The 21186-nt window shown below is 41.2% G+C and overlaps 1 protein-coding gene across 4 annotated transcripts in view; it reads left to right on the forward strand.

Annotated features, from left to right (window-relative positions):
• The window catches only part of MTUS1 (microtubule associated scaffold protein 1), a 938324-nt gene that overhangs the window by 145952 nt on the left and 771186 nt on the right, over positions 1 to 21186 (forward strand). For 3 of the 4 annotated variants that reach the window (XM_053703914.1, XM_053703911.1, XM_053703915.1), the window contains exon 2: positions 18557 to 20835. In XM_053703914.1, coding sequence (XP_053559889.1) covers positions 18706 to 20835 — 2130 coding nt within the window. In that variant the 5' untranslated portion in view covers positions 18557 to 18705. Of the gene's footprint in view, positions 1 to 17606; positions 17686 to 18556; positions 20836 to 21186 lie in introns of those variants that run through there. The other variant, XM_053703912.1, reaches the window with a different exon arrangement.

Here is a 21186-nt window from a genome sequence, read left to right on the forward strand (position 1 = left end):
ACTGGATACACCTTTACAAGAGAAATACCATATTTGCGTAGTATAATAATCGTGTGGTTGAGGGAGCCTTGCAGGTTGGGGAGGTTCTACATACGTGAAATTCCATCCCAGTCTTTTACTTTTCATCCTTAGACCAAGAGGGTTGCATATTACCTCTACCTGCTGCTCACACTTCACATCAAGCCTTACCTGTAAATAACCGCTCAACCTGCACAAGGAACATTACACACTAGCCACAGATTTTGACTACTCCCAGCAATGCAAGGTGTTTGCTCGTTCCCCTTCAGTTTTTTCTTGTCTTTTCTTAAAGGTACAGTTTACTCCAGAATTTTTGTTTAAAAGATAGATAATTCCTTCATTACAGATTCCCCAGTTTTGCATAATTTTATTAGTATACTTTCCTTCTTAATATGAGGAGAGTCCACAGCTTCATTCCCTACTTGTTGGAATATAGAACCTGGCCACCAGGAGGAGGCAAAGACACCCTAGCCAAAGGCTTAAAAACCTCCACCACTTCCCTCATCCCCCAGTCATTCTTTGCCTTTCGTCACAGGAGGTTGCCAGAGAAGTGTCAGAAGATTTCGGAGTAGTTCCTTGTGGAGGGTAGTACCCTTCGAGATGGGACTGGAGTTTTAAGTAGTCTTGTCAGCCTATTGACGAAAGTTAGTCTGGAGATGCAGGGAGAGTCTTTCTGAAAACCCATCCAGAATCATATTAACAGCTCCTTAAACAATCAGCGTTGACTAGTTTCGCTGCCTGCTTTCTTTACTCAAGTCCATGTCAGAAGGGCTGCTACAATCTGTCAAACTTAAAGGACCGTATCACTGTTCCACAGCATAGATTCCCGTAAGATTGTTTCATTATTTTACACACATGTTAACGCTAGAAGACAGAGTCACAGTGGGACTCCTTTATCTTTATGGAATCAAGGGTTAATATTTCCTGAGGGGGATTATTGAACAGTGGGGATTTTTAATCATGTTTGTTATGATTTCGACTGCTTATGTGTAAGAACGTTGGGTCTTAGACTAATACGGAACGTACAGGTTTTTATTTTCAGAGCTGTGCAGTTTCTTTATTAAGCTGGCGCGCTTTTTTCTCGGCAGGGGCAGGTCCTGCATGAGCACCATGTGACCGGGAATGATCACGTTTTTTTCACTGATTCTGATTCCTGACCCGGTGTCTGCAGAGAGGAGCTTCTTCTCTGTCTGGGTCATAGGAGGTGGTGAGTGCCCCAGCCATTGGGGGTATAAGATGCCAGTTGTTGTTTTTTCTCTTTCTATATTTTCATATAGACGAGTTAGGTATTAAATTCTGTATTGAAGGGATCCCCTCAAATTTCTCAGAATCTTTCATGTGTATATTGTGAGGAGGCCCGGGTAATCCAGCCAGCTTAATTATGTTCTGTATGCCGCAATAGTGTTCTCATCAACCACTGTTGAGATATTAGAGACCACTGAGCCATCCGCCTCTGAGGACTCTTCGTCCAGTGAGGTGTGTTCCCTGGATTCTGTTCCTACATATGCAGGTTTCCTGAGTTCCGATCCTCCCTCGCCTGTAAGGGGTTTGTTTCCACCAGAGGTTACTATGCAGTTCTGCATGGCTATCTCTTCGGCCTTAGCGAGGTTATTAATTCCTGCTATGCGCAAGCGAGGGGTTAATCCGGGCTCTTCTGCCCAAGGACAATTGGTGTCCGATCAGTCCTCTAGGGTTACGGTTCCCTCTTAGGCTTCAGAGGTAGAACCTCCTGGGTCAGAGTCTGCTGACTTGGGTCCTCAGACTGCGGAGGCCTTAGCATTTAGCTTTAGGTTGGCATGCCTGCGTTTACTTCTGAGAGATGTTTTGACGATGTTAGCGGTTTCCAGTACTGCTCTTTCAGTGGAATCTCAGTTCTCTAAAATTGGTTATAAAAGTAAATTGGAAAGTTGCTTAAAATTACATGCCCTATTTGAATTATGAAAGTTTTTTTTTTTTGGATTTGACTGTCCCTTTAAGCCTCGGAGCTTAATTTCTTTACTTTGATTATTTAGTTGTTCTAGCTTTGCTGGAACTTAAGGAATTTCGTTTTAGCCCGGGAGTGTTCTGGAAGATACGTCGTAGGACCTGTTGCGGATACTAGTAGGTCTGTTACTTCTTTCTACTTGGGAGGAGTTTTTTTTTTTCTTCAAGATTCCAGTCTAGGTACAGCAGGCCCATCTATCCTAGTTAACAGGCTGGACCTGTTTAGGTATTATCTGGGATGGGTGCTCTATACTGGATCATATGGAACTGGGGTCCTAGAGACCAGAACTAGGCTTTTTTCTGGGCAATTGTCTTGTCTGAGAAGTCAAGGGACCTTTGGAGTCATTGTCCAGTTATCTATCACACTGCGGAATATTTTCTCCCACTGTTGGTGCATGCTCTAATGGGGGGAGGGTCTTCCTGTCCTAATTGGTGATATTGAAGCAGAGCTTATCAGTTCTTTTCGCTGGAGAATATAAAGCTCTCCCTTCCTTCCTTGTTCGGAAGAAGGATGTCTTTCCTGTTTCCATCCTTTTTGTGCAAATTTGGTTCTTAGGAACTGTATCTTTCAGTAAACCTTGTTCTGATCATTTTTGGGATCTGGGGTTTAAGGTGGCAGTATCCTGCTTCCAGAATTTATGGTAGTTCCCGGGTCTCGGCTTTTTGGGTTTCTTACCTTCGCCTGCTAATAGCCTTTTAGGGATTTCTCATGTCTTTTCGATCCTCAGAGTGGGATCTAGACCTGAGTAGCTGGTGTCGACACAAGGGTGGATCTGGATGCTGTTTGGTCTTGGGGACAGAGATTTTTATCTACCCTGCCTAGCAAGCTGAAGGCTTAGCTTTGAATCTTGCTTTGGCAGCTTTCTTTTATTCCTGGGATCTTTCTAATTTTCCATCATATTATGCCCTCCAGCCCTCTTCTGGTCTTTGACGTGGGGGTGGAGAGTGATACACAGCCAAGGCCATGACTTTTGCATGGTGCTGGTGATTCTGTCTTAACAGACTTACATGGAATACCGGGGGGGGGGGGGGGGAAAGAAGAAACAATTCCCAGCGTTCTGTTCAGATCTCCTTCCTGTTCTCAGAAATTTCTCTTATTTATCCAGGGACGGTTTTGACCTTGTCACCTCCTTCCTTCTCTGTTTCTCTGTGAGGAGAGTGTCCTTGAGAGGTCTGTAGGTTGGGAGTTTCATTCCAATTATTCCTTTGGTTCCTCAGTGAGCATTCTGCTTGGAGGATTTGGTATTCTGGGTTTGTGCCAGTTAGAACCTCTCAGTGGGGAAACCTTCTTTTGAAGGACAGTTCCTCCTGCTAGTCGGGGGTCTCGTGTTTGGTGTTGAGCGGAAGTCCACGTTGGCTCATTGCCAGCGATCTTATCTATGCGCTTACTCTCAGGTTCGGATGTACCCTACAATCATTCCCTTCTCAAATGTTTGTGTCGGATAGGGAAGCTGATCAGGCTTTCAAGGCGTCCGTGTTAGCTCCACCGCTTCTGTAGCAGAAGGTGAGTTTGAACCCAGGTGGTGCTCCAGCCTTTTCATCCTGCTTATGCTAGACATCTAGCATTCCTTAGAGTTTCTGTTAACCTTCTCTTCGGCCATGTCACTCTTTGTTGTGGATGATCAATCCTAGCAGGCACAGACCTCAGTGAGACGGTTTGCTCCGTTTATATCTAGAGTTGTCGCAGTTTATGGGCTTCGCCTCCATGGAACTTGTTACAGGGATCTGCTGGAGCAGGGTCATTGTGTTCATCACAACCAGGACTCAGACTTGCTGCGTGGAATTGAACGCTTAGTCTTAGCCATGATTTTTTTTCTGAAAGAATGTTACTCGTTCTAGCTCATAAGCCGGTGTATAGTTTCATCTATCATAAGGGATGCAGGACTAATTACTATGGTATGTAGAGCAGGGATTCTCCTGGCATAAGGCCAGGTTTTCCAGGATCTTGTCCTTTCTCCAGGGTGCTCTGGGGAAGGGCCTTCTGTTAGCTCCCTTAAAGGACTTATTCCTGCCCTATCTGTTTTACTGCTTGAGAGGCTCATGGAGTTTCCAAATGTCTTGTTCAGGCTTTGACTAGATCAGGCCTTTGATTAGATCTAGTGCTCCTCCTTGTAGTTTTCATCTTGTTCTAAGTTTTGGGCTTATGCATGGAGTTGCCATTAAGATTTTTTTTTTTTTTCTACTGCTTCAGCGTCTGAGATGGCTGCCTTGCAATGTGAGGTCCTTACCTAGTTTTTCATGCGGCTAAGGCTGCTCTCTCTTGGTTAGGTTTCCTTTCTATGGTTGTTTCAGATCGCAATATCAGGAGATTGTGGTTCCTCGTGTCCTAATCCTTTTTTCGAAGGAGTGTTTTTTTTTTTTTTTTTTTTTTTTTTCATAACTTTGATGTGGTTCGGGCCTTGAAGTTGTATCTTCAGGCTACACTGGAATTTTGTCAAACTTCTTCCTTGTTTGTGTCTTTTTTTTTTTTTTTTTTTTTTTTTTTTTAGGAAGCGTAAGGGACAGGAAGCCTCCTCCACTTAATTGTTTTTCTGGTTGAGTAGCATCTTCACTTATAGAGTCAGCGAGACCAAGCCTCCTCAGAGGATTAAGGCTCATTCAACTAGAGCTGTGTCTCCCTCTTGGATTTTGAGATTGAGGCTTTTAGGGATCAAATTTGTAGGGCAGCTACCTGGTCTTCCTTACATATTTTTTCAAAATTTTACATTTTTGGCGTTCTTGCTTTGGTAGAAGCAACTTTAAGGAGAAAGGGTTTGCAGGCTGGGGTGCCCTCAGAACAGGGTCTGCCTCTTTTTTTACCCTCCTGTTTTCATTCATTGTCCTCTAGAGCTTGGGTATATGTTTCCCACAAGTAATGAAGTCGTGGACTCTCCTGATATTAAGAAGGAAGACATAAATTATCCTTACCAGATAATTTCCTTTCCTTCTGTATGAGGAGTCCACAGCCCCTGCCCGAATTCTCCGTTGGGCGGACTTAAACTTGGTTTTGTTCTTCTGGCACAGTTATTATGATTAATTTTCTCCTACTGTTCCTTGTTCCCTTGGCAGAATGACTGGATGAGGGAAGTGGGGGAGGTGTTTAAGCCTTTGGCTGGGGTTTCAGGTTCTGTATTCCCACAAGGAATGAAGCCGTGGACTCTGCTCATACAGAAGGAAAGGCAATAATCTGGTAAGCATAATTTAGTTTTTTCTCTGAGATTAACTTGTTTCAGACTGCTCCCTTATTTCAGTTCTTTTGATAGACTTGCATTTTAACCAACCAGTGCTGACTCATAAATAACTCCATGGGAGAGAGCACAATGTCATCTGTATGGCACACGTGAACTAACACTGTCTAGCTGTGAAAAACTGTCAAAATGCACTGAGATAAGAGGCATCATGCAATAGGGACTCAAATACAAAGGAAAAAATATATAAATGGCACATAAGACAGGTTCCATAGTTCAAATTGTGATTCCTAATATGAGATGCCCTTCAACACGTAAACTACTTTTTAGCTGTAGAACTATTGTTCTTTACCTTAGGGCTTAGGAAAACACCCATCATAGTATAAACAAATAGAAACTTAATACAATTAGCCATGCTTTGTCCCATATATAGCCTGCTAATAAAGCTCATACGGACACACAGAATTAAGTTGAAGTTTGGTTTTGCACCTCTAAACCAATATGCAATTTATGGGTATCATAGCTGCATAATAGTCTTCCGAATATATATATATATATATCGCTTAAAAGATGTTATTGGTATAGCAAATTGTTAGATCTCTTGAGCCATATAACAGGAAAATAGCAAAATAAACTCCAAGAAGATATGGTTGCCAAAAAAGTGCCTATTTACTATAGGGCATGCTCATGCAGCAGGAGAATGGAGTGTATAGATTGATTACATTTTTAAATACAATAAATATTCAAATTTATAATAATCTGGACACATAACTCTACCAACCTCAAGAGCTACAGTATATGCCCTATATTGTATCTCAAATAGTGTCAACCACTGTAGATATGGATTGGCTGCTTGTATTGAGGGGGACCCCACACACAACACAAACAAAAACAGGTGTGCATGATAGATCTTGAATTCTGACAGTTTTGTAAATTATAATTGAGTTGGAGAAACCTGTCCCTTTTATACAGGTGTATTGCACAAACTTCCGATCACTTTAACTGCTTTACTGTTTATTTGAAATGTGACTTCTGTCTTTCCAGTTCTATGGTAACAGTCTGCAGTTTCAGCTAATGTTAAATCTCTATCATGTGTTATGTTGTCATAGAGATATTTAATTATAATAGGATTACTTTTCCTCAGGATTGTGTGAAAGTTTCAGATTTCAGCATAGCTTTTATTTCTGCATTTTTTTATTTGTTTCTTATCTTTATTTGGTATAATAAAGACCTAAATTTTGGATATGTATGTATTTGTTTATCTTTTTGTGTTTAAAGGGACAGTCTACACTAAAATTGTTATTGTTTAAAAAGATAGATAATGCCTTTTACTACCAATTCCCTAGCTTTACACATCCAACATTGATATCTTAATATACTTTATAACATTTAAACATCTAAATTTCTGCCTGTTTCTAAGCCACTACAGACGGCCTCTTATCACATGCCTTTTTAATTTGTTTTTCACAACAGGAGACTGCTAATTCATGTGGGCCATTTAGGTAACATTGTGTTTACTCCCGAGGAGTTATTTAAGATTTAGCACAGCACAATGTTTAAATGAAAGTCAATAGATAATAGTAAGTCATATAACCAGGGCAGTGGCGTATTTAGGTTTTGTGCTGCCCTAGGCACTCAAAATTCTGCTGCGCTCCCCCCCTGGTTTAAGGCCTTTTTTCCCCTTTATTTTTTGGGTCAGTGTGTAAAATGTTTTTTATTTTTTTATTTCACAACAATTCAAAAGAACATGGGCTAGCAAAACACTTGCGTACAAGTGGGTTGAATTGCATGCACCTTATACAATTTTCTCCCTGAGAAGGGGAGGGGAGAAAAGGGAGGGAAAGGAAAGAAGAGAGAGAGAAGAGAAAAGTGGGGAGGATGAGAAGAAAAGGTGGAGGGAAAGAAGAGAGGGAAAGAATGGAATGAAAGAAGGGAGTGAGTTGAGGGAGGGAGAAAGGGAGAGAGGAAGGGAGGGAAAGAAGAATACTTTGAAACAATCACTGCCCTTCACAACATACAGTAATTACCATCATTCAAGTAATGAAACTTTTTATGTCAGTTTACTATTTACTCTGTGTGTTCATGAATGCAGAGAAAGCTATTAGTATCTAACATAAATTAGCGCTGAGTTTAACTAGACGTCACAAGCTGATCTAAGCAGTGCATATGCATCCAGTCTGTTACTTACTAAGACCTGCAATAAGCACTGCGCTTGTAGACCCAACACAGCTGACAAGAGGAGGCAGCATATCGGCACAAGGTCTTCTCCTCCAGCCTCACCTTGTAAGCATATTCCTGAGAGTTTCTCACTAAGAACGCTTCCACTGCAAAAATGCCGGCGGCTCTAAATTAAGCAACAGTTTTAAGGACCATTGCCTGTGAAGAGCGACTTTAATCAGCGCACGTGTCTTGACTTCTCTGTAAAAGCCTGCGCTTTATCGCTCTGTGTGCTGGCTTTTATAGAGAGGATAGGGCAGATGTGCTGCCCCTCCAAAATCTGCCTCTCTAGGCACTGGCCTTGTTGGCCTAGGCCATAATATGCCCCTGAATCAGGGGGCTGTCAGAAGATGCTTAGATACAAGGTAATCACAGAGGTAAAAAGTATATTAATATAATTGTATTGGGTATGCAAAACTGGGAAATGGGTATTAAAGGGATTAAATAAAACAATATTAAAACTATTTTAGTGTAGACTGTCCATTAACCACCTTAATTTTTGTTTAATCTGTTCATAGTACAGAATGTGTGAGGGTAAATTAGGGTATGCTTTAAACTACTTTTTGTTTTATGATTGTGTGAGTTGCATAATATGCCAAAAAGGGAAATTTGCCATCAGCGTACCAGGTAGTATTTTGCTTCCATTCTGCTTCCCCTCTTAATACAGCCTGCTTGCCACTCTGCTTTTGGCACTGTTTTCACTGTGAAAAGGTCTTTGCCACCATCTCCAAAACACTTCTAGCGCATTGTTACTGCTAAAAAATTAGTTTGCATAGGCGCCGTTATGTCTTGAAACTTAAATGTTTTTGTAGGCTGAATATAGACTGCTGATTATGGTTTGAGCCTGCAAAAGGATTGCTTGTTCAATCAGACTTTACAAATTTCTCTTAAGTGTGTTCAGTCCACGGGTCATCCATTACTTATGGGATATATTCTCCTTCCCAACAGGAAGTTGCAAGAGGATCACCCAAGCAGAGCTGCTATATAGCTCCTCCCCTCACATGTCATATCCAGTCATTCTCTTGCAACCCTCAACAAAGAAGGAGGTCGCGAGAGGAGTTGGAGTTTTTTTACTTAATTATTCTTCAATCAAAAGTTTATTTTAAAATGACACCGGAGTGTGCCGTTTTTTGTATCTCAGGCAGTATTTGGAGAAGAATCTGCCTGCGTTTTTCTATGATCTTAGCAGACGTAACTAAGATCCGCTGGCTGTTCTCGACATTCTGAGGAGTAGGGTAACTTCAGAAAGAGGGGAATAGCATGCGGGGTCCCCCGCAAATGAGGTATGTGCAGTACATTATTTTCTGGGAATGGAATTGACTAAGAAAATACTGCTGTTACCCATATGATGTAAGTACAGCCTTAAATGCAGTAGTAGCGACTGGTATCAGGCTGATAAATGTATGCGCAGTTGAGTTATTTTCCAGGGACTAGAATTTGACTGAGAAAATACTGTTAATACAGAAATAATGTTTAAGCCTTATCTGCAGTGGAAGCGACTGGTAGCAGGCTTAGTGATAACTTTGCATGGCATTCAAAATGTTGTTTTTAAAACGTTTACTGGCATGTTATTCGTTTTGTGAGGTACTTTGGTGATAAATCTTTTTGGGCATGATTTTTTTCCACATGGCTAACATATTTTCTGCATAGAAACAGTTATATCAGGTCTCCCACTGTTGTAATATGAGTGGGAGGGACCTTGTTTTAGAGCCTTGTTGCGCAGTTAAAATTTTAGCACAGTCTTCCTGTTTCTTCCTCCTTGATCCAGGACGTCTCTAGAGAGCTCAGGGGTCTTCAAAATTCGTTTTTGAGGGAGGTAATCAGTCACAGCAGATCTGTGACAGTGTGTTTGACTGTGATAAAAGCGTTAAATCTTAATTTGATATCCGTTTTTGGGTATTGAGGGGTTAATCATCCTTTTGCTAATGGGTGCAATCCTCTGCTAATTAATACATTTCTCGTTAAGAATTGTTGACTATAACTGAATTAGTTTTCTTTGTCATTCAACTGTGTTTTTAAAAGCGCTGCAGCGTTTTTTATATTGCTTGTAAACTTATTGAAAGTGATTTCCAAGCTTGCTAGCTTCATTGCTAGTCTGTTTAAACATGTCTGATACAGAGGAATCTGCTTGTTCATTATGTTTAAAAGCCGATGTGGAGCCCAATAGAAATGTGTACCAATTGTATTGATATTACTTTGAATAAAAGTCAATCTGTACCGATAAAGAAATTATCACCAGACAACGAGGGGGAAGTTTTATGCCGTCTAACTCTCCTCACGTGTCAGTACCTGCGTCTCCCGCTCGGGAGGTGCGTAAGATTGAGGCGCCAAGTACATCAAGGCCCTTACAAATCACTTTACATGATATGGCTAATGTTATGAAGGAAGTATTATACAATATGCCCGAATTAAGAGGCAAGCGTGATAGCTCTGGGTTAAGGACAGAGCGCGCTGATGACACGAGAGCCATGTCTGATACTGCGTCACAATTTGCAGAACATGAGGACGGTGAGCTTCATTCTGTCAGTGACGGTTCTGATCCGGGGAGACCGGATTCAGAAATTTCAAATTTTAAATTTAAGCTTGAGAACCTCTGCGTGTTACTAGGGGAGGTGTTAGCGGCTCTGAAGGATTGCGACACGGTGGCAATCCCAGAGAAATTATATAGGTTGGATAGATACTATGCGGTACCGGTGTGTACTGACGTTTTTCCTATACCAAAAAGGCTTACAGAAATTATTAGTAAGGAGTGGGATAGACCCGGTGTGCCCTTTTCCCCTCCTCCGATATTTAGAAAAATGTTCCCTATAGACGCCATAGATTCCCTAAGGTGGAGGGAGCAGTTTCTACTTTAGCCAAGCGTACCACTATCCCGGTGGAGGATAGCTGTGCTTTCTCAGATCCAATGGATAAAAAAATTAGAGGGTTATCTTAAGAAAATGTTTGTTCAAGGTTTTATATTGCAGCCTCTTGCATGCATTGCGCCTGTCACGGCTGCAGCGGCCTTCTGGTTTGAGTCTCTGGAAGAGGCGATTCGCACAGCACCATTGGATGAGACTTTGAGCAAAGTTAGAACGCTTAAACTGGCTAATGCGTTTGTTTCGGATGCCGTAGTGCATTTAACCAAACTTACGGCTAAAAATTCCGGATTCGCCATACAGGCGCGCAGGGCGCTATGGCTTAAATCCTGGTCAGCAGATGTAACTTTTAAGTCTAAACTACTTAACATTCCTGTCAAAGGGCAGACCTTATTCGGGCCCGGCTTGAAGGAAATTATTGCTGACATTTCGGGAGGTAAGGGCCACACCCTTCCTCAGGACAGGGCCAAATCAAAGGCCAAACAGTCTAATTTTCGTGCCTTTCGTGACTTCAAGGCAGGAGCAGCATCAACTTCCTCCGCTCCAAAACAGGAAGGAACTACTGCTCGTTACAGACAGGGTTGGAAAGGCAACCAGTCATGGAACAAGGGCAAGCAGGCCAGAAAGCGTACTTGCGCCCCTAAGACAGCATAAAGACAGGGCCCCCTCTCTGGAGACGGATCTAGTGGGGGGCAGACTTTCTCTCTTCGCCCAGGCCTGGGCAAGAGATGTACAGGATCCCTGGACGTTGGAGATTATATCTCAGGGATACCTTCTGGATTTCAAAACTTCTCCTCCACAAGGGAGGTTTCATCTGTCAAGGTTATCAACAAACCTAGTAAAGAAAGAGGCATTTCTACAATGTGTACAAGACCTCTTAGTGATGGGAGTGATCCACCCAGTTCCGCGAACGGAACGAGGACAAGGGTTTTACTCAAATCTATTTGTGGTTCCCAAAAAAGAGGGAACCTTCAGACCAATCTTAGACTTAAAAATCTTAAACAAATTCCTAAGGGTTCCATCGTTCAAGATGGAAACCATTCGGACCATCCTGCCCATGATCCAAGAGGGTCAGTATATGACCACAGTGGACTTAAAGGATGCCTACCTTCACATACCGATTCACAAAGATCATTATCGGTACCTAAGATTTGCCTTTCTAGACAGGCATTACCAGTTTGTAGCTCTTCCCTTCGGGTTAGCTACGGCCCGAGAATTTTTACAAAGGTTCTGGGCTCACTTCTGGCGGTACTAAGACCACGAGGCATAGCGGTGGCTCCGTACCTAGACGACATTCTGATTCAAGCGTCAAGTTTTCAAAATGCAAAGTCTCATACAGAGATAGTTCTAGCATTTCTGAGGTCGCATGGGTGGAAAGTGAACGTGGAAAAGAGTTCTGTTACCGCTCACAAGGGTTCCTTTTCTAGGGACTCTTATAGATTCTGTAGAGATGAAGATTTACCTGACGGAGTCCAGGTTATCAAAGATTCTCAATGCTTGCCGTGCCCTTCACTCCATTCCAAGCCCATCAGTAGCTCAGTGTATGGAAGTAATCGGCTTGATGGTCACGGCAATGGACATAGTGCCATTTGCGCGCCTGCATCTCAGACCGCTGCAACTATGCATGCTAAGTCAGTGGAACGGGGATTACTCAGATCTGTCCCCTTTGCTAAATCTGGACCAGGAGACCAGAGATTATCTTCTCTGGTGGTTGTCACGGGTTCATCTGTCCGAAGGAATGACCTTTCGCAGACCAGATTGGACGATTGTAACAACAGATGCCAGCCTTCTAGGCTGGGGAGCAGTCTGGAACTCCCTGAAGGCTCAGGGATCGTAGACTCAGGAGGAGAAACTCCTCCCAATAAACATTCTAGAATTAAGAGCAATATTCAATGCTCTTCTAGCTTGGCCTCAGTTAGCAACACTGAGGTTCATCAGGTTTCAGTCGGACAACATCACGACTGTGGCTTACATCAATCATCAAGGGGGAACCAGGAGTTCCCTAGCGATGTTGGAAGTCTCGAAGATAATTCGCTGGGCAGAGTCACACTCTTGCCACCTGTCAGCGATCTACATCCCAGGTGTGGAGAACTGGGAAGCGGATTTTCTAAGTCGCCAGACTTTTCTTCCGGGGGAGTGGGAACTAAACCCGGAGGTATTTGCTCAACTGATTCGTCGTTGGGGCAAACCGGATCTGGATCTTATGGCATCTGGCCAGAACGCCAAGCTTCCTCGTTACGGATTCAGGTCCAGGGACCCAGGAGCGGTGCTGGTAGATGCACTTGCAGCCCCTTGGGTTTTCAACATAGCTTATGTGTTTCCACCTTTTCCGTTGCTACCTCGACTGATTGCCAGGATCAAACAGGAGAGAGCATCGGTGATTCTGATAGCGCCTGCGTGGCCACGCAGGACCTGGTATGCAGACCTAGTGGACATGTCGTCCTGTCCACCATGGTCTCTACCTCTGAGGCAGGACCTTCTAATTCAGGGTCCTTTCAACCATCCAAACCTAATTTCTCTGAGGCTGACTGCTTGGAAATTGAACGCTTGATTCTATCAAAGCGTGGGTTTTCGGATTCGGTTATTGATACATTAATACAGGCTCGGAAACCTGTGACAAGAAAAATTTACCATAAGATATGGCGTAAATATTTATATTGGTGTGAATCCAAGAGTTACTCATGGAGTAAGGTTAGGATTCCTAGGATATTGTCTTTTCTACAAGAGGGTTTAGAAAAGGGCTTATCCGCTAGTTCACTAAAGGGACAGATTTCTGCTCTGTCTATTCTTTTACACAAGCGTCTGGCAGGGAATCCAGACGTCCAGGCTTTTTGTCAGGCTTTGGCTAGGATTAAGCCTGTGTTTAAGGCTGTTGCTCCTCCGTGGAGCTTAAACTTGGTTCTTAAAGTTCTTCAAGGTGTTCTGTTTGAACCCCTTCATTCCATTGATATTAAGCTTTTATCTTGGAAAGTTCTGTTTTTGATGGCTATTTCCTCGGCTCGAAGAGTCTCGGAGTTATCTGCCTTACATTGTGATTCTCCTTATCTGATCTTTCATTCAGACAAGGTAGTCCTGCGTACTAAACCTGGGTTTTTGCCTAACGTTGTTTCTAACAGGAATATCAATCAAGAGATTGTTGTTCCATCATTGTGTCCTAATCCTTCTTCAAAGAAGGAACGTCTTTTGCATAATCTAGACGTGGTCCGTGCTCTGAAGTTCTACTTACAGGCAACTAAAGATTTTTGGAGAAGAGGTCAAAAGGCTTCGGCTACCTCTCTCTCTTTTTGGCTTCGTAGCATAATACGTTTAGCCTATGAGACTGCTGGACAGCAGCCTCCTGAAAGAATTACAGCTCATTCCACTAGAGCTGTGGCTTCCACTTGGGCCTTTAAAAATGAGGCCTCTGTTGAACAGATTTGCAAGGCTGCAACTTGGTCTTCACTTCATACTTTTTCCAAATTTTCCAAATTTGACACTTTTGCTTCTTCGGAGGCAGTTTTTGGGAGAAAGGTTCTACAGGCAGTGGTTCCTTCTGTTTAATGTTCCTGCCTTGTCCCTCCCATCATCCGTGTACTTAGCTTTGGTATTGGTATCCCATAAGTAATGGATGACCCGTGGACTGAACACACTTAACAAGAGAAAACATAATTTATGCTTACCTGATAAATTTATTTCTCTTGTAGTGTGTTCAGTCCACGGCCCGCCCTGTCTTTTTGAGGCAGGTTCTAAATTTTAAATTATAACTCCAGTCACCACTGCACCCTATAGTTTCTCCTTTCTCGTCTTGTTTCGGTCGAATGACTGGATATGACATGTGAGGGGAGGAGCTATATAGCAGCTCTGCTTGGGTGATCCTCTTGCAACTTCCTGTTGGGAAGGAGAATATATCCCATAAGTAATGGATGACCCGTGGACTGAACACACTACAAGAGAAATAAATTTATCAGGTAAGCATAAATTATGTTTTATTTTTTGGCAGAGCTAAAGTCTGAGTTACAAAATCTAGAAGGGATTTATTTTCTTTTTTGGGACAGTTTAATGAGCATATATTTGCGACAGGCGACGGCTCCCAATTTTAAACAGTTTTCTTTTGGATTGAATATAGCAGAGGATAGCTATGCTGGAAGGTTTCATCCGTCTTCTGATCATTGCTACCCCCCCTGTAATATCTGGTTGTGGGTTTTTTTTTCTTCTCCCCTAGGATTTACCCACTAGGGGCCCCATCCGATATGCAGCGTCGCCCGCAAAAGCTGGCGACGCCGTTTTTTTGTGTGCAGGTTTTGTATCCTATATACAGTGCCGCATATAAATGCGGCACGTATATTTCACCTGTCGGACGTAGTTTTCCCCCCCATAGACTAACATATAAAACCCGCGCAATTTGGTATCCAATATCCAGCGCAAGGCCTTACGTGGCGAAAATGGAGAAAACTTACTCCATTTTCAGCTTGCCATAAAAAGCAGCCGTAGCAGGCCTTGCGCTGAGTATGGGAGCTCTGTAACTCCCTAAAATGCCTACAAAAAAAAATCACGCATGCGCAATGTCTATCTACCTGTCAACCGCAATCCCCCACCACAATACCCAATAGTGTTTAACCCCTAAACCACCGCTCCCGGACCCCGCCGCCACCTACATTAAATGTATTAACCCCTAAACCTAAGTCTAACACCCCCTAACTTAATTATTATTTAAATAAATATAAATAAAATAACTAAATTATTTCTATTTAAAACTAAATACTTCTAAAATAAACCCTAAGATAGCTACACTATAATTATTACATTGTAGCTATTTTAGGATTTATATTTTACAGGTAACTTTGTATTTATTTTAACTAGGTACAATAGCTATTAAATAGTTAATAACTACCTAGTTAAAATAATTACAAAATTACCTGTAAAATAAATCCTAACCGAAGTTACAAATACACCTAACACTATACTATCAATAAATTAACTACAATTATCTAAAATACAATTAAATAAACTAAACTATATTACAAAAACAAACACTAAATTACAAAAAAAATATTACAAGAAGTTTAATCTAATTACACCTAATCTAAGCCCCCTAATAAAATAAAAAAGCCCCCCAAAATAATAAAATGCCCTATCCTAAACTAAATTACAAATAGCCCTTTAAAGGGCCATTTGCAGGGCATTGCCCCAAAGTAATCAGCTCTTTTACCTGTAAAATAAGAAATACAATACCCCCCCCCAACATTACAACCCACCACCCACACACCCCTACTCTAAAACCCACCCGATCCCCCCTTAAATAAACATAACACTACCCCATTGAGCCGTCTTCATCCGATCGGGGCAGAAGAGGTCCTCCATCTGGCAGAAGTCTTCATCCAAGCAGCATCTTCTATCTTCATCCTTCCAGAGATGAGCGGCTCCATCTTGAAGACCTCCGGCACGGAACATCCTTCTAGGCCGACAACTACCAGACGAATGGCTGGTCCTTTAAATGACGTCATCCAATATGGCGTCCCTTGAATTCCGATTGGCTTATAGGATTCTATCAGCCAGTCGGAATTAAGGTAGGAAAAATCCAATTGGTTGATTTAATCAGCCAGTCGGATTGAAGTTCAATCAGATTAACTGATTAAATTAACCAATCAGATTTTTCCTACCTTAATTCCGATTGGCTGATAGAATCCTATAAGCCAATCGGAATTCGAGGGATGCCATCTTGGATGACTTCATTTAAAGGAATATTCATTCATCTTCAGTCCGTCGGCCGAGAAGGATGTTCCGCGCCGGAGGTCTTGAAGATGGAGCCGTTCCTCGTCGGATGGATGAAGATTTCTGCCGGTCCGGATGTCCTCTTCTGCCCCATCAGATGACCGCTGGTGCCGGCTGGGTGAAGACGGCTCAATGTAGGGTGATCTTCAATGGGGTAGTGTTAGGTTTTTTTTTAAGGGGGGATCGGGTGGGTTTTAGAGTAGGGGTGTGTGGGTGGTGGGTTGTAATGTTGGGGGGGGGTTTGTATTTCTTTTTCTTTTACAAGATATACAGAGTCCATGGGTTTCATCCTTTACTTGTGGGATATAATCCTCCTAACACACAGTGCATAATTATATAACATTATTTAGGTGCTATAGCTATAAATGCGTTTTTTACCTTTTAATTTGTTAAAAATATGGCGCTTTTACAGCCCCGCTCTCTGCTGAGCGGGTCTGTTATATTTAGTCAGCGCATCGGGCCAGCTGTATAGTCACAGCCCGGCCCGACCGCGCCATAAGACTAAGTGCAGCTCGCTCCTGTCACAGGAGCGAGCTGCACTTAGTGCTATGGCGCGGTCGGGCCGGGCTGTGACTATACAGCTGGCCCGATGCGCTGACTAAATATAACAGACTTGCTCAGCAGAGAGCGGGTCTGTAAAAGCGCCATATTTTTAACAAATTAAAAGGTAAAAAACGCATTTATAGCTATAGCACCTAAATAATGTTATATAATTCTGCACTATGTGCAGAATTATATAACATTATTTTTAAGGTTTCTGCCCCTTTAATATATGATAATAGGTACTTTATGACTGCAAGCACCTCTTGATCCGCTTCTTGAGTAGAGTGCACACAATTGTATTTGTTTAATTGCTGTTAATAGATACTTGTTTAATGGGTTGTGTTGGTTTTTACGGCGTTGTTAGCCTTTTTTTTTTTTTTTTTTGTGCTGCAATTATCTGAGGATCTGAAAATCTTCACATCCATGTAAATATGAAAAATCTTGTCTTAGAACAGTTGATCTTCTTGACACCCCCACAATATATGGTATGGAGGTTGATCATAATCATTCCATAGGCCCACCAACACACAACAAAGGTAGAGATCTGCATCATCTAAGGTGTGGAATCTCATTTTCTCAAAGCAGGGTAACTTAACAAAGAAAACAGCTGAAATTATGAGTGAAATGCATTGTATACTGTATGTATACCCATAATAATTGGCACCTCCTGTAGAAAAGATGCAAGTTACACCTCCATTTAAGTTTCACTCTGCAGTTTTGTATCCATTGCATTGCTCCATAATAGTATAAGTGATCAAAACCATGATTCATGGAAATAGCACTGCAACTCTCTTCCATCGCAGGGCTTTGGTAGATAGGTAAACATTTAAAAAATCAGTATTCCTTCAACTTTACTTTAAAATGGACCTTTATTTAATTGGATAGTTCCATATCAGATGCACTTAATTTTCGATCTTTACTTTTTATACAGATTTTTTTGGTACACATGACGGTAGAACATATTCTGTTTTTATATAGTTTCAGCATCAAAGAAAATCTGCAAGTTTGATCTTTTGGCGAGCTAAACAACTGAATGAATCTAGACCACAATGTATGGTCCTGTAATCCACAATTAGAAGAATAACCATCAAATTTCCTAACTACCATCTCTGCCTAAAGAACATGGTTTGACCTAGTTCTTAGTGAAGGTAAATTAAACCTCAACTACAAGTGCTGTATTAATAGATTTCCAAATAGTTTAGAGATGAAAACATCACCTCAAGAGTGTTGCTGTGGGTGGCTGAAGGGGGGGGGGGGCTATAGAAATATAATGCAGCTTAAGTATTGATTTAGCTCTTCTGGAAAAAGATCAAGCAAGGTATCAAAAATAAAAATTAAAGGGATAGAAAGGTCAAAATTAAAATGTGCATTTAATTTTGAAAAGCCTTTTTGCAATATACTTCTATTGGCTAAATTCATCTAATATAACATACTGGTTTTAAGTGGCATACGCACATATCCTGTGAGGATCCGTGCACCCAGTATTCAAACACCACACCTTGGCAGAGAGTCAGCGGTGGCTTTTATGGCACATTACATCTTGACAGAAGAAATATACACCACTGGCTCTTTAATCAGGCATTGTTTGAATACTGGTGCACGATGTGTGTATGCTGCAGTAACACAGTAATAACTTACTATAAACATTTTAGCTAATGGAAGTAATATTGCAAAAATGCTTCTATTTCAAAGTGAGGTGCACATTTTAATTTTCTATCTCTTTTAACAGGATTGTAGTTTAGGTTTAATTTACCATCACTTAAAGAATAGAATTGGTGGAGGGCTTTTTTTCCCCCTACTTTGATTTACAAATCTGTTTAAAGTGCATTCTTTTACAAAGACCTACAGTATTGAACTGATAATGGACTGATTGAATTCTTGGTTATAGTAGCTTTAACTTTTCAAGGTCTGGTAAGACATATGTTTGACGCATTTGATTTAAAGTGAAAATTATATATTTAAATTTTTTTGCTCTGTACACTTTATTTTAGTGCTTATTTATTTATTTTTTGTCCTTAGGTTGTGTCAAGACTATTCGCTAATGAAGCCACTCGTGCAAATCAAGAAGTCTGCCGTGCATTGCAGCCTTCTGTTTTTGGAATAATTTTGTAAGTCTTATTTTAGCTGAAATGTCCTGAAGTATCCAACTAAACCTGGAGTTTAGCAGGATGAATGTACAGAGAGATGGAAGAGCAACAAGGAATACTTTATATATTGATGACACTAATGGAAATATTTCAGAAGGGGAACGTCTTACCAAGTGCTCAGAATGTAATGAGAATATTGAAGACAAAAATCCTGTTATTGACAGTTGCTACTCGAGTTTGGACACAGAAAGCAAACATGGTGCCAGCAGCAGTTCTTCTCTGCCGTGTCTCATTGCCCTTGAGCTGCAGGAAACTGTGGATTATACACATAAACAAGCAGCAGAATGCTGTACTTCCAGTATAGACACTGATGTATCCAGATGTAGTAATCTAAGACAAGCACAAGCAAATACAGTGGAGCTGGATGAAACTGTAGACTATATTAACAAGATACAAGTTAATAACTTATGTTTATATACAAACGTTACCCACAATTGTACAGGGAATGCAATCATGAAGGAACCTGAATTTTTTAAAAATGTGCACAATACTCAGGACCAGAATGGTGATCAGTCTATTCCTTACATGCAGAAATCAACAGATGCTGATTTTGACCAAACTGAGATAGTAAGGACTGCAGATCTAAACAAAAATTCCCCTGGTGAAGGCAGTGGGAATATTACATCAGACCATAAGGACATTTGCACAATGATAAATAAATCCAACACTATGGAGTTTGGACAATCAAAAAGTGATTCATCTTTTAATGTTTCCTCAATGTCAGTGTTCAGTGATGAAATGTGCATGAGAAAAAACAGTTTTATATCTAGTGGTTCTGATAAACCGCTCAGTACCTCAGTACTAGAAAGTTCAGGGTTACTAAATTCTTCCAGCGATGTATGTTCAGTATCTGTAAAACTAGGTAACCTAATGCCAGATTGTCACCAGGGTGACAATTGTACCACAAAGGATGTAAATTATCTTGAAGTGCCTCCGTTTAACACTGATTCCAAAGAAATTCTGCAAGAGGAAATCTCCCCTGAGCAAATTGTATTAAATCAGAAAAGTGAAATGAACAAAACCACTGTTGGAAAAACTGCTCCGGCAATAAATGTGGTAGATCATATACAAGATCAAGATGGCAAAAATAGTTTGAACAAGGTGGACTCTGAAAATCTGGGCTCAAATCTAGACATGGGAAAGCAGAGAGAAGATAATGGTGATAAAGCCAAAGATCTGAATTGTGTATATGATGCAGACCCAATCTTGTTGCATTCACCATGTAACAAACCCACACTTAACAGTCCTGAAGCAAAAACCTCATCTAGTGATCTTTCTGGACAGAATTGCGAGGACACCTTTTTAGTTACCAGCTCAAATTCAGGGGCTAGTTTAAAGGCCTATACGTCCACACCTTTACCAGAATCAAAAAATATGACTTTCTCTGTTCCCATTATTGGGGACTTTGCAGCCTGCAATAAACAGCAAAAAGAATGTATATTGTTAGAGGATGTGAAACTGAATGGCATAGATGCATTTAATATTGACTCCATAAGTGAAACACCTAAACCAATTAACAGAAAGGTGGCTGTGGTAAATACAGTGGGTAAACCTAAGAAAAATGAAGTTATAAGCTTTCCTAAACCTAATTTCAAAAATGTAAAGTCAAAGATATTGACCAGACCGGCATTACAAGCAAAGGATAAACTTTCTCCTAGGTCACCCCAGCCATTGTCCAATGCATCTTCGCCTGTTGCGTCTCCAAGAGCTCCTGTTTCTACTGTTAAAATACTAAGAAAAAAATCTGTCGTAGAACAAGATTTGAAAACAGACTCAGTTATTGCAAAATCACAGAAACAGCCAATTAATAAGCAGCTCTTCCCTGGCCAATCTGCACATGCCCCAACCCATTCTAAACTTGCTGTGAGCAAGGTTTCCAGGGCTGCTGCAGTGAAGCACACTTATGACGAGCCGGACAGAGCAAGTTCTTTAAACTTAGCCCGCTCCTCTGGCTCAGCTGCTGCTGTAACCTGTACTGCAAGCTCTAGATTGACAGAAAATAAGAGTGAAAAAGCCAAGGTTTTTGTTAAGCCTGCAGCACCCAATGTAGGACACATGGGACCTGACAAGGCTGAGCAGAATGGCATTGCACATACTCCCCCTCCTGAGAGAGATGATTGTGTTTCCGGGGATATTTTTGTCAACATCATGGTAAGTGACTTTCTTAACTACCCCCCCCAATAAAAATTAAAAATGTTTTTTTGTTTCTTATATACAATATTTACTGCTAATTGTATCTAAACTTGCATTTGTGTTCTTTATGCATATTATGACTGTTAGTTTGTGGGGGTTTCCCCTCCTTTCTTCCTCAAGGTGTTAGGGTAGAGTTAGATTCCTCCAGCAAGTGTTGTTAACCTGTAATTATTGCAGAAAATGTGCAGTATTTTATCAGATTTTCTACTAGCGCCAAAAACAAACAAACCCCCACATAAGATTGAATACTGTTTGAATTTGTATACTCCACTGTCTAATCTGCCTAGAAGATTTGTCTTTGCCCATGAA

The sequence above is a fragment of the Bombina bombina genome, chromosome 2, assembly GCF_027579735.1.
Source record: "Bombina bombina isolate aBomBom1 chromosome 2, aBomBom1.pri, whole genome shotgun sequence".
Classification (NCBI taxonomy): domain Eukaryota; kingdom Metazoa; phylum Chordata; class Amphibia; order Anura; family Bombinatoridae; genus Bombina; species Bombina bombina.